The sequence below is a fragment of the Rhinoraja longicauda genome, chromosome 34 (genome assembly GCF_053455715.1).
Source record: "Rhinoraja longicauda isolate Sanriku21f chromosome 34, sRhiLon1.1, whole genome shotgun sequence".
NCBI lineage: Eukaryota > Metazoa > Chordata > Chondrichthyes > Rajiformes > Arhynchobatidae > Rhinoraja > Rhinoraja longicauda.
In genome coordinates this window covers 22,670,786-22,687,180 of record NC_135986.1, presented here as the reverse complement: position 1 = coordinate 22,687,180, position 16,395 = coordinate 22,670,786, and the positions used below count along the sequence as shown (strand labels likewise).

General features: G+C 51.8%; 2 protein-coding genes across 2 annotated transcripts in view; both read left to right on the top strand.

The window, feature by feature from the left end:
• Positions 1 to 5,974: 5,974 nt before the first annotated feature.
• Positions 5,975 to 16,395, top strand: part of LOC144609533 (U4/U6.U5 tri-snRNP-associated protein 1-like) — a 54,964-nt gene continuing 44,543 nt past the window's right edge. The window contains exon 1 of the mRNA XM_078428038.1: positions 5,975 to 5,980. The gene's annotated coding sequence lies outside the window, so the exon portion shown is untranslated. The remainder of the gene's footprint in view (positions 5,981 to 16,395) is intronic.
• The window catches only part of LOC144609632 (cystatin-C-like), a 369,350-nt gene continuing 364,469 nt past the window's right edge, over positions 11,515 to 16,395 (top strand). The window contains exons 1-3 of the mRNA XM_078428131.1: positions 11,515 to 11,762; positions 13,726 to 13,842; positions 14,079 to 14,096. Of these exons, the coding sequence (XP_078284257.1) occupies positions 11,553 to 11,762; positions 13,726 to 13,842; positions 14,079 to 14,096 (345 nt within the window). The 5' untranslated portion in view covers positions 11,515 to 11,552. The remainder of the gene's footprint in view (positions 11,763 to 13,725; positions 13,843 to 14,078; positions 14,097 to 16,395) is intronic.

Below are 16,395 nucleotides of genomic sequence, written 5' to 3'. Positions count from 1 at the left end.
GGCTTTATATACTCTTATCTAGTTTGGGGGCCTATGCTTAAGAAGGGGGATGTAGATCCATGTCTGGTTTTACTGTTGTCCAGGCCGGGTTTTGCACTGCGTTATCCTGCATTATCCTGATGTTAGCTGGGAGATATTCCTGGGGACTGGAGGTAACGGTAGCCAGCATCTGTACAAGAAGGATCCGCTAATAAAAGGACTTATATATATATACCAGAGTGCCTCTGAATGAACCCACTCACAAACACCCTGCACTTGCCAGATGTGAGGTAACAGAGGGGCGGAAGTGGCTACAGAGAGGGGGAATGAAGGAACATGCCCCGCACTTGCCGGATGTGAGGTAACAGAGGGGGCGGAAGTGGCTACAGAGAGGGGAATGAAGGAACATGCCCCGCACTTGCCGGATGTGAGGTAACAGAGGGGCGGAAGTGGTCATATAGGGGAGGGGATGAAGCGGCATGCCCCGCACTTGCCCGATGTGGGGTAACAGAGGGGCGGAAGTGGTCACAGAGGGGAGGGGAGGATGAAGGAACATGCCCCGCACTTGCCCGATGTGGGGTAACAGAGGGGCGGAAGTGGTCACAGAGGGGAGGGGGGATGAAGGAACATGCCCCGCACTTGCCCGATGTGGGGTAACAGAGGGGCGGAAGTGGTCACAGAGGGGAGGGGGGATGAAGGAACATGCCCCGCACTTGCCGGATGTGAGGTAACAATAGACAACAGGTGCAGGAGTAGGCCATTCGGCCCTTCGAGCCAGCACCGCCATTCAATGGAGTGTAAGAAAATAACTGCAGATGCTGGTACAAATTGAAAGTACCAGAATGCCGGAGTAACTCAGCGGGTCAGGCAGCATCTCAGGAGAGAAGGAATGGGTGACGTTTCGGGTCGAGACCCTTCTTCAGACTGATGTCAGGGGGGGGGTGGGACAAAGAAAGGATATAGTCGGAGACTGGAAGATAGAGGGAGAACTGGGAAGGAGGAGGGGAAGAGAGGGGACAGAGGAACTATCTAAAGTTAGAGAAGTCAATGTTCATACCGCTGGGCTGCAAGCTGCCCAAGCGAAATATGAGGTGCTGTTCCTCCAATTTGCGATGAGCCTCACTATGGCACTGGAGGAGGTCCAGGACAGAAAGGTCAGACTGGGAGTGGGAGGGGGAGTTGAAGTGCTCAACCACCGGGAGATCAGGTTGGTTAAGGCGGACCGAGCGCAGGTGTTGAGCGAAGCGATCGCCGAGCCTGCCCTTGGTTTCGCCGATGTAAAGAAGTTGACACCTGGAACAGCGGATGCAATAGATGAGGTTGGAGGAGGTGCAGGTGAACCTCTGTCTCACCTGGAAAGACTGTTTGGGTCTATGGATGGAGTTGAGGGGGGAGGTAAAAGGACAGGTGTTGCATCTCGTGCGGTTGCAGGGGAAAGTGCCCGGGGATGGGGTGGTTTGGGTAGGAAGGGACGAATGGACCAGGGAGTTACGGAGGGAACGGTCTCTGCGGAACGCAGAAAGGGGAGGGGTTGGGAAGATGTGGCCAGTGGTGGGGTCCTGTTGTAGGTGACGGAAATGATGGCGGATGATTTGTTGGATACGCTGGCTGGTGGGATGGAAGGTGAGAACGAGGGGGATTCTGTCCTTGTTGCGTGTGGGGGGAGGGGGAGCAAGAGCGGAGCTGCGGGATGTAGAAGAGACCCTAGTGAGAGCCTCATCTATAATGGAAGAGGGGAAGCCCCGTTTCCTGAAGAATGAGGACACCTCTGACGCCCTAGTGTGAAACACCTCATCCCGGGCGCAGGTGCGGCGTAGACGGAGGAATTGGGAGTAGGGGATAGACTTTTTGCAGGAGACCGGGTGGGAAGAAGTGTAGTCCAGATAGCTGTGCGAGTCAGTGGGTTTATAGTAAATGTCCGTCACTAGTCTGTCTCCTGTGATGGAGATGGTGAGGTCCAGAAACGGGAGGGAGATGTCAGAGATAGTCCAGGTATATTTAAGGGCAGGACGGAAATTGGAAGTGAAGTGTATGAAGTCAGTGTGTTCTGCATGGGTAGAAGAGGTAGCAACAATGCAGTCGTCGATGTAGCGGAGGTAGAGTTCGGGGATGGGGCCAGTGTACGCCCGGAACAGGGATTGTTCGAATTACCCGACAAAGAGGCAGGCGTAGCTAGGGCCCATGCGAGTGCTCATAGCTACCCCTCTGGTTTGGAGGAAGTGGGAGGAGTCAAAGGAGAAGTTGTTACGGGTAAGAACCAGCTCTGCTAGGCGGAGGAGAGTGTTGGTAGATGGGGATTGGCTGGTTCTACGGTGGAGGAAGAAGCGGAGGGCTTTGAGACCATCCTTGTGGGGGATGGAAGTGTAGAGTGATTGGACATCCAGGAAGAAGCGGAGGGCTGATGCCGACTACTTCTTTCCCCGGAGTCCTTGGTCGAGCTATACATTCCGTCCCTATTGGAGTGTCAGTCAAAAGCCATTCCTGGGGGCCTCGATCTCTCCCTTTCGTGATGTTCCACTCAAACAGGTCCCACACTTCGACAGTTGATCCCCTCCAAGGCCATCGAGAACTCATAAGAGGTCCTCCACAAACCCAGCAGTCCTTGACACCCAGAGTCTGAGCAATCCTGGTAGCCAGGTCCACAAAGAGATTCCCTCCGAATTCAGGAATTTCTATCTGCTTCTGTATCTCTTCGTACAAGGATACAGATACTGGAGGTCTCTTAGTTGGGGCTGGTTGGGTTATCCCTTTTCCTTTTAGCCTGTTTATTAGGATTTCCTTTTCCCTGTCTGAATATTCCTTCCCCAATTGGGACCCCATCCCCCATTGCCCGGCTTTCCATAAGCAAAGCCATCTCTGTCCTTTGGGGCAGGTCCTATACATCCTCATTCCTGTGTATCCCAAATTCTGCACTAAGTAGCATTCTACTCCCCCCTCCTTACAGCTGGTTCTGGTCCTATGGGTATAACATGAGTCATGCACATGGGAATGATAGGTAAAAGTCAATTTTTGCGGCACGGCAGCGCAGCGGTAAAGTTGCTGCTTTACAGCGAATGCAGCGCCGGAGACTCAGGTTCGATCCTGACTACGGGTGCTGCACTGTAAGGAGTTTGTACGTTCTCCCCGTGACCTGCGTGGGTTTTCTCCGAGATCTTCGGTTTCCTCCCACACTCCAAAGACGTACAGGTATGTAGGTTAATTGGCTGGGTAAATGTAAAAATTGTCCCTAGTGGGTGTAGGATAGTGTTAATGTACGGGGATCGTTGGGCGGCACGGACTTGGAGGGCCGAAAAGGCCTGTTTCCGGCTGTAGATATATGATATGATATGATAATAGACAATAGACAATAGACAATAGGTGCAGGAGTAGGCCATTCAGCCCTTCGAGCCAGCACCGCCATTCAATGCGATCATGGCTGATCACTCTCAATCAGTACCCCGTTCCTGCCTTCTCCCCATACCCCCTCACTCCGCTATCCTTAAGAGCTCTATCCAGCTCTCTCTTGAAAGCATCCAACGAACTGGCCTCCACTGCCTTCTGAGGCAGAGAATTCCACACCTTCACCACTCTCTGACTGAAAAAGTTCTTCCTCATCTCCGTTCTAAATGGCCTACCCCTTATTCTTAAACTGTGGCCCCTTGTTCTGGACTCCCCAACATTGGGAACATGTTTCCTGCCTCTAATGTGCCCAATCCCCTAATTATCTTATATGTTTCAATAAGACCCCCCCTCATCCTTCTAAATTCCAGTGTATACAAGCCCAATCGCTCCAGCCTTTGAACATACGACAGTCCCGCCATTCCGGGAATTAACCTAGTGAACCTACGCTGCACGCCCTTCTGGTTTGTCCGCCATACCTGATGGGGTGGTAACATTTATCACAGCTGTCCATACATTTACTTACAGTGACGACCATCATGAGCACCAGTGCCACTCCTCCACAGGCACACTCCCACCTGCACCCTCCACTCTGCTGCTGCCAATCTCCTATCCCCCCCCCCCATCCGGACCAAACTCAGATCCTGGGGGGAAAGGGCTTTCTCCATCGCTGCTCCCACCCTCTGGAACTCACTACCCCAAACCGTCAGAGACTCCTCCTCACTCACCACATTCAAAACATCACTGAAGTCTCACCTGTTCAGCACTGCCTTCAACCGCTGACCGTCACCTCACCTTCTGTCTCCTTTCTCTGTTCGTTTACTTCTTTATCTATTTATTCACTTCCCTATGTTCTTTAAATCCCTGTAAAGCGTCTTTGAGTGTTTGAAAAGCACTATATAAATGTAATAAATATTATTATTATTAATTGTTCTTTCTCAAAGATCAGAGTCAGTGGTTTCCTCCCTTGCCTTACTGTCCAGTCCTCCTCAGCCGGAGGTTCCACTGGTCCCGTTATTCACGCTGCGTGTGTCCACCCTTTCTCTTTCGTCCGCACTGCCGTCTCCGTGGTCAACAATACCAAATACGGACCAGTCCAACGGGGTTGCAATTTTTCTTCCTTCCACGATTTCACAAGAACCCACTCTCCCGCCTTCACGGAATGGATTGGAAAGTCGAGAGGGGGACTCTGTGCCAGACATAATGCCTGAGACCCCCAGTGTGACTGGGAATGTAATCTTCCTAATAATTCTCTGATAACCTCCTTATTTAGCAGTTGCTTCCCATCCGGCGTCCACCACCATTGTCCATCTTTTGTTATTTTCGCTCCCAACTCATTCATCCTACCTATCTCTAATTCGGAGAACACGGGTATCTTCTCCATCCCTTCCCTGAGAGGTATCAGAGACATCATCTTTACCGTCCCCTGTAGAGCCGCCCGTTTTGCCACTTCGTCCGCGGCTCTGTTTCCCCGGGCCTCTAGAGAATTTCCCCTCTGATGTCCCGCTACATGTACTACTGCTATTTGCTCCGGCTTCGTTAATGATTCCAAGGTTTTTTCAATCAATTGTTCATGTGCTAACTCTTTTCCCCTTGCCGTTATCATTCCCCTTTCCTTCCAAATCTTTCCAAAGGTATGCACCACCCCGAAGGCATATTTCGAATCAGTATAATAATAATAATAATAATGCATTACATTTATATAGCGCTTTTCATACACTCAAAGACGCTTTACAGGGATTTAAAGAACATAGGGAAGTGAATAAATAGATAAATAAGTAAACGAACAGAGAAAGGAGACAGAAGGTGAGGTGACCTTCAGTGGTTGAAGGCAGTACTGAACAGGTGAGACTTCAGTGATGTTTTGAATGTGGTGAGTGAGGAGGAGTCTCTGACGGTTTGGGGTAGTGAGTTCCATAGGGTGGGAGCAGCGATGGAGAAAGCCCTGTCCCCCCAGGATCTGAGTTTGGTCCGGATGTGGGGGGGGATAGGAGATTGGCAGCAGCAGAGCGGAGGGTGCAGGTGGGAGTGTGCCTGTGGAGGAGGTCAGTCAGGTAGGATGGGGCCAGGTTATGGAGGGCTTTGTAGGTCATGAGGAGGATTTTGTACTGCCGATCCTTGTTGACCTCCCAGCGGAGCGAGCTGTCCGTCAAGGAATGTTGCCGACTGGCCCACTGCAGACTGCAGGAGTACGTGCTGAGGGACGCACTGAAGCTTGGTGCAGCCAACGCTAAGGCCCTGTGGGGGAGGACCACAGTCTAGGGTCCTTCCGCTGCTGGACATGGGGGGGGGGGGCAGGGTGTGGTGGAGAGAGACGCCCCTCCAAATAAGGGATACTGGGTAAATGTCTAAATGTAAGTAAATGTCTAAGTGAATGTCTGTACCAAATGTAACCTCCGGAAATGTCGGATGGGCTTGTTTAAGAATATGTTTTGTGAATGATATTTATTATTTGAATAAAGTATTTTTTGATATAAAAAATAAAAAATAAAAGCTTATCTACATGCTCCAATTGATTGTGAGCTGTATATTGAACAACCTGAAGGATTTGAAGTGCAAACAGACACAGGTAAAAAGCTGGTCTGCAAACTTAACAAATCACTGTATGGACTGAAACAGCCAGGACGGAACTGGAACAAGATGCTGCATGGTCATCTCAGTAAAAATGGTTTCGCACAAAATCCAGCCGATCACTGCGTGTACAGTAAAGAGACTGAAAATGAGAGAATAATTCTGATCATGTGGGTCGACGACCTAATTATTGCTGCCAGTGATAAAGAATCTCTCAATGGTGTGAAAGAAATGCTAAGTGCAAAGTTTAAGATGAAAGATCTTGGGAAACGTAGACATTTTCTAGGCATTGATTTTTTCACAGACAGAGGGAGAAATAAAAATGAACCAAAAGAGGTACATAGCAAAAATACTGGAGAAGTTTGGAATGTCTGACTGTAAAACAAGGTCAACTCCATGTGAACAGAAACAAAACTTTTATGACGTACAGGTTTGTAGGTTAATTGGCTGGGTAAATGTAAAAAATTGTCCCTAGTGGGTGTAGGATAGTGTTAATGTGCGGGGATCGCTGGGCGGCGCGGACTTGGTGGGCCGAAAAGGCCTGTTTCCGCGCTGTATATATATGATATGATATGATATGATGATGATGAGCCTGTTAATCCAACACAATACAGGGAAGTGGTAGGCAGCTTGATATATGTGATGACATGTACAAGGCCTGGTTTAAGCTGGATTGTCAGTAAACTGTCACAATATCTAGCAGAGCCTAAAGAACAACATAGGATAACTACCAAACATGTGTTGAGGTACTTAAAGGGTACTATAAACCAGGAGCTGTGTTACAAGAAAAGAGAGGAAAAACTCAAACTTGTTGCATACAGTGACGCTGACTGGGCGGCAGATCAAAATAACAGGCAAAGCACAACAGGATATTGTTTTAGTTTGTCTGAAAATGGGCCTGTTATTTCATGGAAATCCAAGAAACAGCAGACAGTAGCCTTATATATGTGAAGCCGAATATTGTACGTTCTCCCCGTGACCTGCGTGGGTTTTCTCCGAGATCTTCGGTTTCCTCCCACACTCCAAAGACGTACAGGTATGTAGGTTAATTGGCTGGGTAAATGTAAAAATTGGCCCTAGTGGGTGTAGGATAGTGTTAATGTACGGGGATCGCTGGGCGGCACGGACTTGGAGGGCCGAATAGGCCTGTTTCCGGCTGTATAGATATGATATGATATGATATGATATGATATGGCAATGGCGGCTACTACACAAGAGAGCTTGTATCAGCTATTGAAAGGAGTGGACAAAGATTGCCAGTACGAGCCAGTGAAAAATCTTTGAGGACAATCAAGGTGCAGATTGCATTATCAAAGAACCCAGTGAACCGACAAAGATGCAAACATATCGACATTAGGTATCATTTCATTCGGTCTGCACTCAGTGATAAGAAAGTAATCATTGAGTATTGTCCAACAGCAGACATGGTTGCAGATATCTTAACTAAGCCTGCAACAAAGTTTAAAACTGAGAAATTCAGGGATTATATGTTTGGAGTGTAAAATCATAACAACAACAAAAAAAAATTTGTTGAAAGGTTGAACACTGTAAATGTAAAATGTGGTGATACAGAGAATGTAATCAGATTAAGTTATGTTGTATATGTTGTTAAATGTAATGCACAGCATAAGAGCAAGTGGGGGTGTTGGATGTTAAACCGAAACTGTTTAGATGTGCTCTTATACCGGTGTACCATGTTTCCAAATACACAGGACAAGATGTTAGAAATCCAAAGTGCCAAATGTCAATTTGCTCCCGGTGGTGATGGGAGGCTTATGCACTCACCTATGCTCCTCCGATGTTGAGAAAGGCTAGGCAGACACGTCATTGGCGTTATCAAGTGGGCACCTACTTTCATCGACGTTTCGCTGATTGGACCCACGACGTCTCCAGTAGGCTCAGCAGTGCATTCTGGCGCCCCAGAACCACCCCCCTCTGCATCTGCCTAGCCGGCTTATTTTGGAGACCAGATGGGGTCTTTCCTCTTCAGCCAGAGCCACTGGCTACTCCGCTCTGCCACCTGTGATGTATCCTTGATGGCCTGTCGTAGGGCTTGTCCGCTGATCCCCAGGTCCTTCATCAGTCTTACGGTAGATGTTGCCACAAATCCTCGACATCCAACTTCTACCGGGCAGATCTTTGCTCTCCAGCCCCGCTGTTCTGCCTCCGCTGGAAGGTCTGTGTAGCGCAGTTTCTTTCTTTCAAAGGCTTCCTGCACAGCGGCACAGATTCCTGCACAGATATAAAATGCATATGAAAACAAAATAAAAGTCTTCTCTTCCGGTTAAAGCAACACCGACGTATGAGAGCATGTGTGTTTATTCCTCCGAAGAATAAAAGCATAATACCGACTATCCTGCCCTTGAGATGCAAACGCCAACAAATATGGTCATGGCTGATCATCCAGCTCAGTATCCTGTACCTGCCTTCTCTCCATACCCCCTGATCCCTTTAGCCACAAGGGCCACATCTAACTCCCTCTTAAATATAGCCAATGAACTGGCCTCAACTACCTTCTGTGGCAGAGAATTCCACAGACTCACCACTCTCTGTGAAGAAATGTTTTCTCATCTCGGTCCTTAAACTGTGGCCCTTATCCTTAAACTGTGACCCCTTGTTCTGGACTCTCCCAACATCGGGAACAATCTTCCCGCATCCAGCCTGTCCAACCCCTTAAGAATTTTATATGTTTCTATAAGATCCCCCCTTAGTCTTCTAAATTCCAGCGAGTACAAGCCGAGTCTATCCAGTCTTTCCTCATATGAAAGTCCCGCCATCCCAGGGATCAATCTGGTGAACCTTCTCTGTACTCCCTCTAAGGCTAGAATGTCTTTCCTCAGATTAGGAGACCAAAACTGTACACAATACTCCAGGTGCGGTCTCACCAAGGCCCTGTACAACTGCAGCAGAACCTCCCCGCTCCTATACTCAAATCCTCTAGCTATGAATGCTAACATACCATTCGCTTCCTTCACTGCCTGCTACACCTGCACGCTTGCTTTCAACGACTGGTGTACCATGACACCCAGGTCACGTTGCATCTCCCCTTTTCCTAATTGGCCACCATTCAGGTAATACTCTGCTTTCCTGTTCTTGCCGCCAAAGTGGATAACCTCACATTTATCCACATTATATTGCATCTGCCATGCATTTGCCCACTCACCTAATCTATCCAAGTCACTCTGCAGCCTCCTAGCATCCTCCTCGCAGCTAACACTGCCACCCAGCTTCGTGTCATCCGCAAACTTAGAGATGTTGCATTCAATTCCCTCGTCCAAATCATTAATATATATTGTAAATAACTGGGGTCCCAGCACTGAGCCTTGCGGTACCCCACTAGTCACTGCCTGCCATTCCGAAAAGGACCCGTTTATTCCTACTCGTTGCTTCCTGTCCGCCAACCAATTCTCTATCCACCTCAACACTGAACCCCCAATACCGTGTGCTTTAAGTTTGTACACCAATCTCCTATGTGGGACCTTGTCGAAGGCCTTATGAAAGTCCAGATATAACACATCGACTGGTTCTCCCTTATCCACTCTACTAGTTACATCCTCGAAAAATTCTATAAGATTCGTCAGACATGATTTGCCTTTCATAAATCCATGCTGACTTTGTCCGATGATTTCACCATTTTCCAAATGTGATGCTATCACATCTTTAATAACTGACTCTAGCATTTTCCCCACTACCGATGATAGGCTAACTGGTCTATAATTACCCATTTTCCCTTTCCCTCCCTTTTAAAAAGTGGGGTTACATTAGCTACCCTCCAATCCTCAGGAACTACTCCAGAATCTAAAGAGTTTTGAAAAATTATCACTAATGCATCCACTATTTTTGGGGCTATTTCCTTAAGCACTCTGGGATGCAGCCTATCTGTCCCTGGGGATTTATCTGCCTTGAATCCATTTAATTTACCTAACACCACTTCCCGACTAACCTGGATTTCCCTCAGTTCCTCCATCTCATTAGACCCCCAGTCCCCTGCTATTTCCGGCAGATTGTTTATGTCTTCCTTAGTGAAGACAGAACCAAAGTAGTTGTTCAATTGGTCTGCCATGTCCTTGTTCCCTATGATCAATTCACCTGTTTCCGACTGCAAGGGACCTACATTTGTCTTAACTAGTCTTTTTCTCTTCACATATCTATAATAGCTTTTGCAGTCAGTTTTTATGTTCCCTGCCAGTTTTCTCTCATAATCTATTTTCCCTTTCCTAATTAAGCCCTTTGTCCTCCTCTGCTGGACTCTGAATTTCTCCCAGTCCTCTGGTATGCTACTTTTTCTAGCTAATTTACATGCTTCATCTTTTGTTTTAATACTATCCTTGATTTCCCTTGTTAGCCACGGATGCACTACCTTTCCTGGTTTGTTCTTTTGCCAAACTGGGATGAACAATTGTTGTAGTTCATCCATGCGATCTTTAAATGCCTTCCATTGCATGTCCACCGTCAACCCTTTATGTATCAATTGCCAGTCTATCTTGGACAATTCACGTCTCATACCCTGAAAGTTACCTTTCTTTAAGTTCAGAACACTTGTTTCTGAATTGACTTTGTCACTCTCCATCCTAATGAAGAACTCCACCATATTATGGTCATTCTTGCCCAAGGGGCCTCACACAACAAGACTGCTAACTAACCCTTCCTCATTACTCAATACCCAGTCTAGAATGGCCTGCTCTCTCGTTGGTTCCTCGACATGTTGGTTTAGAAAACCATCTCGCAAACATTCCAAGAAATCCTCTTCCTCAGCACCCCTGCCAATTTGGTTCACCCAATCTATATGTAGATTGAAGTCACCCATTATAACTGCTGCACCTTTGGTGCACGCATTTCTAATTTCCTGTTTGATGCCATCCCCAACCTCACTACTGCTGTTAGGTGGCCTGTACACAACTCCCACTAGCGTTTTCTGCCCCTTAGTGTTTCGCAGCTCTACCCATATCAATTCCACATCCTCCGAGCTAATGTCCTTCCTTTCCATTGCGTTAATCTCCTCTCTAACCAACAACGCTACCCCACCTCCTTTTCCTTTCTGTCTATCCCGCCTGAATATAGAATATCCCTGGATGTTGAGCTCTCAGCCTTGGTCACCCTGGGCCATGTCTCCGTAATCCCAACTATATCATAATCATTAATAACTATCTCCACATTTAATACATCCACCCTATTACATATACTCCTTGCATTGAGACACAGGTAACAGAGGGGCGGAAGTGGCCACAGTGAGGGAGGGTGGAAGGGAAATGCCTCGCACTTGCCGGATGTGAGGTAACAGAGGGGGGCGGAAGTGGCCATAGAGGGGGTATGAAGGAAAATGCCCCGCACTTGCCGGATGTGAGGTAACAGAGGAGGGCGGAAGTGGCCATAGAGGGGGTATGAAGGAAAATGCCCCGCACTTGCCGGATGTGAGGTAACAGAGCGGGGGGAGAGGCCGCATGGAGGAGGGAAATGCCCCGCTCCTGCCGGATGTGAGGTAACAGAGGGGCGGAAGTGGCCACGGAGAGAGGTAGGAAGGAAAATGCCCCGCTCTTTCCGGATGTGACGGAGAAATGTGGGCCGGACGTTGGCTAATGTGACGTCAGTGCGGGGCGGAAGTGCATTGTTTACTGCGTGAGGACATGATGGCGGCGGGACTGTGGCTGCCTTCGTTGCTGGCGATGGTGATATTGACGGCGACGGCCGACTCCATGCCGGGCGGCATCAGCCCCCTGCCCGTCAACGACACCGGCGTCGTCAGTGCGGCCCAGGTGGCCGCTGAGGCTCTCAACCGGCAAAGCAACGACCTTTACCGCAGCGATGTCGCCAGGGTGGTGGAGGCCAGCACACAGGTGGGGACAGGTGGGGGGACAGGTGGGAGACAGGTGGGGGACAGGTGGGGGGAACAGGTGGGGACAGGGGGAGACAGGTTGGGGACAGGGGGAGACAGGTGGGGGACAGGTGGGAGACAGGTGGGGGACAGGTGGAGACAGTGGGGGACAGGGGGAGACAGGTGGGGGACAGGTGGGAGACAGGTGGGGGACAGGGGGAAACAGGTTGGGGACAGGGGGAGACAGGTGGGGGACAGGGGGAGACAGGTGGGGGGACAGGTGGGGGACAGGTGGGGGGACAGGTGGAGACAGGTGGGGGGAACAGGTGGGGGACAGGTGGGAGACAGGTGGGGGACAGGGGGAGACAGGTGGGGGGACAGGTGGGAGACACGTTGGGGAACAGGGGGAGACAGGTGGGGGACAGGGGGAGACAGGTGGGGGGACAGGTGGGAGAACAGGTGGGGGACAGGGGGAGACAGGTTGGGGACAGGGGGAGACAGGTGGGGGACAGGGGGGAGACAGGTGGGGGGCAGGGGGAGACAGGTGGGGGGACAGGTGGGAGACAGGGGGAGACAGGTGGGGGGGAACAGGTGGGGACAGGGGGAGACAGGTGGGGGGACAGGGGGAGACAGGTGGGGGGACAGGTGGGAGACAGGGGGAGACAGGTGGGGGGAACAGGTGGGGGACAGGGGGAAACAGGTTGGGGGACGGGGAGGACAGGTTGGGGACAGGGGGAGACAGGTTGGGGACAGGTGGGGGGAACAGGTGGGGACAGGGGGAAACAGGTTGGGGACAGGGGGAGACAGGTTGGGGACAGGGGGAGACAGGTGGGGGACCAGGGGGGAGACAGGTGGGGGGACAGGGGGAGACAGGTGGGGGACAGGAGGGAGGAGCAGGTGGGAGACAGGTGGGGGACAGTGGGAGACAGAGGGTGGGGGACGGGTGGAGGGGGACAGAGGGGAGGACAGGTGGTGGGGGGAGACGGGAGACAGGTGGGGGGTACAGGTGGAGACGGGGGGGGGGGGACAGGGGGGAGACAGGTGGGGGACGGGCAGGTGGAGACAGGACAGGGGGGACAGGTGGGGGGGACAGGTGGAGGCCGGCACACAGGTGGGAGACAGGTGGGAACGGGGGGAGACAGGTGGGGGACGGGGGGGAGACAGGTGGGGGGACGGGGGGAGCAGGTGGTGGCCGCACACAGGTGGGGACAGAGGGAGGACAGGTGGGGACGGGGGAGACAGGTGGGGGACGGGGGAGACAGGTGGGGGGGGAGAGGGGAATGGGGAAGAGGGTGGGGGGGCGAGGGAGGAATGGGTGGGAGAGAAGGGGGAAAAGGGAGGGTTGTGGGGGGGGAGATGGAGGGGTGGGAGGGAGGTTCAGGGGAGAGGAGAGTAGAGTGGATGAGATAAGGGGGGTGGGGCATGGAGAGGTTATGGGAGCTCAGGGGTAGAGGAGGAGAGGAGATGTTTTGAGAGAGAGTCAGATATGGCTCTTGGGGCCAACGGAATCAAGGGATTCGGGGAGAAAGTGCGTAAGAAGGAACTGCAGATGCTGGTTCAAAACCAAAAATAGACCCCCCCCCCCCCCCCCCCCCCCCCCCGGGGAAGGTCTGGTTTGTGATGGACAGTGTGATTATTTCCTCATCTAACTGGACACTCCCCCCCTCTTCTCCTTCTCCCCCCTCTTTCCCTCTCTCCTCTTTCCCTCTCCCCTCTTTCCTCTCCCCTCTTTCCCTCTCCCCTCTTTCCCTCTCTCCTCTTTCCCTCCCCCCTCTCTTTCCCTCCCCCCCTCTCTTTCCCCTCCCCCCTCTCTTTCCCTCTCTCCTCTTTCCCTCTCCCCTCTTTCCCTCTCTCCCCCCCCCCTCTCTCTCTCTCTCTCCCCCGACCCCCCTCTCTCTCTCTCTCTCTCTCTCTCCCTTCCCCCTCTCTTTCCCTCTCCCTATCATCCCCCTCCCCCATCTCTCTCTCTCTCTCCCTGTTTCCAGGTAGTTGCAGGGATAATGTACCGCCTGAAGGTGGAACTGAAATCCACCACCTGCAGGAATACGCAAGGAGGAAGAAATATCAAGAATTGTCCCTTCCACGAGCCATCTTTGGCCAAGGTGAGTGGTGGTGGTGGGGGGGGGGGGGGTGAGTGAGAGAGAAAGTGGGGAATGTGAGAGGGGGGAAGAATGGAGGGAAGATTGAGGGGGGAGGGAGGGGGCAGGATCTGTGAGGGTGGGGGGCAGGGTCTGTGAGGGTGAGGGGGCACTGGCTAGGGGAGGGGGTGGAGCCGGGGTGGTCTCGGGGGGCCGTGGGGAACGCGATGTCTGACGCCTGCCCCGTGTTCTTCCAACAGAAAAAACTCTGTGATTTTTACCGTGTGGGTCCGTCCATGGATAGGACAACCTGTGGTGACGGTCACAGGCTGCACACGCGATGACCGAGTGACCCGGGCACAGCGATACACTCACACGCGCGACCACTCACACACCTCTCACACACGTACTCACATTCTCTCACACACACGCATTCTCTGACACTCGCACACTCACGCTTATTCCTCTGACACATGCACTCACACACACTCTCACTCATTCTCTGGCACACACATGCACGCACGCCCACACTCTCATTCTCTGACACACACACTCCCCCACACTCGTGTGCATTCTCTGACACTCAAGCTCTCAATCTGTTACGCTCGTGTGTTCTCCCTGACGTTCTCACTCTCTGACACACGCACACACTACTCTAGTGTGCGCTCTCTCACTGAGCACACCTGTGCGTCATGCTCACGCACGCACCACGCACACTGTCTCACAATCAGGCACTCTTTCACGGACACACACACACACACACAACTCACTCACACACACACAACACACTCACACACACAACCCACTCACACACACACAACCCACTCACACAACCCTTACGCACACACACACACACACAACCCACACACACATACATACACAACCCCACACACATACTAACACGCTGCGCCAACCTTGCACTTTGCCACGGCCCTGAGCACACGCTCCACGCTATCTACACTACACGCACACCGCATGAGAGCCCGGCCCACTGACACGTGACCTCCCCGCACCCTCGACGGAGAGAGACAGAGAGGGAAGAACCGAGGAACTGCAGGCGCTGGTTTACAAAGAAAGGACACGGCGTGCCGGAGTAACTGGGGCGGGCCAGGCGACGCCTCTGGAGAACGTGGGCGGGCGGCCTTTCGGGTCTGGGCCCCCTTCTTTGGAGTTAAGGTTCGGCCCCTACTTTGAAGAAGTCCTCCTCCTCTCTCCAACGGGAGTTCTTTGAGACCCTCTCACCGACCGCTCCATCGCGGGTGGTCCCCGCAACTCTACACTTTCTCACACCGAGCCACACCCTGAAGAAGGGTCTCCACCCCAAACGTCACCTGTTTCTCTCTCCACAGATGCTGCCCGGGCCCCCGCTGAGTTTCCCCCCGGCAACTTTGTGCCCCGTCCCATCCCAGCACGATATTTTAAGGTCATAAGGAATAGGAGCAGAATTAGGCCATTCGTGCCCCACCTAGTCTACCCCGCCATTCAATCGTGGCTGATCTATCTCTCCCTCCCAACCCCTTTCTCCTGCCTTCTCCCCGTAACCCCTGACACACCGCACTGATCAACAATCTATCTATCTCTGCATTAAATATATCCGCTGACTTGGTCTCCACAGCCGTCTGTTGGCAAAGAGCTCCACAGATTCACCATCTCTCTGACTAAAGAAAAGAACGTCCTTTAACTCTGAAGTGGAAACGTGAGGTTCCCCTCATTCCTCCAAAACTCCAGCGATGTGCAGGAGACAAACGCCCATCACAGGCCAACCTACAACTTCACCCGCATGGAACCTGCGAACTACAAGATCGTTTCATGCTCCGGTTTACCATGGAGATTTCCATATCTGCCTCGACTCTCCTCTCAACTAAATCTCACCTCTTTAGTTTAGTTTGTTTAGTTTAGAGAAAGCAGCGTGGAAACAGGCCCTTCGGCCCACCGGGTCCGCGCCGCCCAGCGATCCCCGCACCACACTAACACTATCCTACACCCACTACATTCGCACCAAGCCAATTAACGTACAAACCTGCACGTCCTTGGATCGTGGGAGGAAACCGAAGATCTCGGAGAAATCCCACGGGGAGAACGTAGAAACAGCACCCGTGGTCGGGATGGAACCCGGGGTCTCCGGCGCTGCATTCGCTGTAAGGCGGCAACTCTACCGCTGCACCACCGTGACCGCCTCTTGTCATTGATCGCCGTATCAGTATTGTTAATCCTGCTGCAAGCGCTAGTTTTTCAAGCCGCGCATTACACTAAATAAAGATTTAATTCTCCATGCGATGCCCTTGTGCTTTGTTGGGGAGGGGTGGGTGCTCTGCCGTTTAGTTTTAGAGATTCAGCGCGGAAACAGGCCCGAGCCCGCGCCTTCCAGCGATCCCCGAACACTACCACTATCCTGGACTCTCTAGGGACGGTTTGCAATCTTACCAAGCCAATTAACCTGCACATCTTTGGAGTGTTGTGGGGGGGGGGACCGGAGCGCCCAGAGAAAACCCACGCAGGTCACCGTACAAACCCCGTACAGACAAGCACTCTGATGGTCCATTGGAAACAGAAGCCGCCGCCCCTTCCCCGGGACCA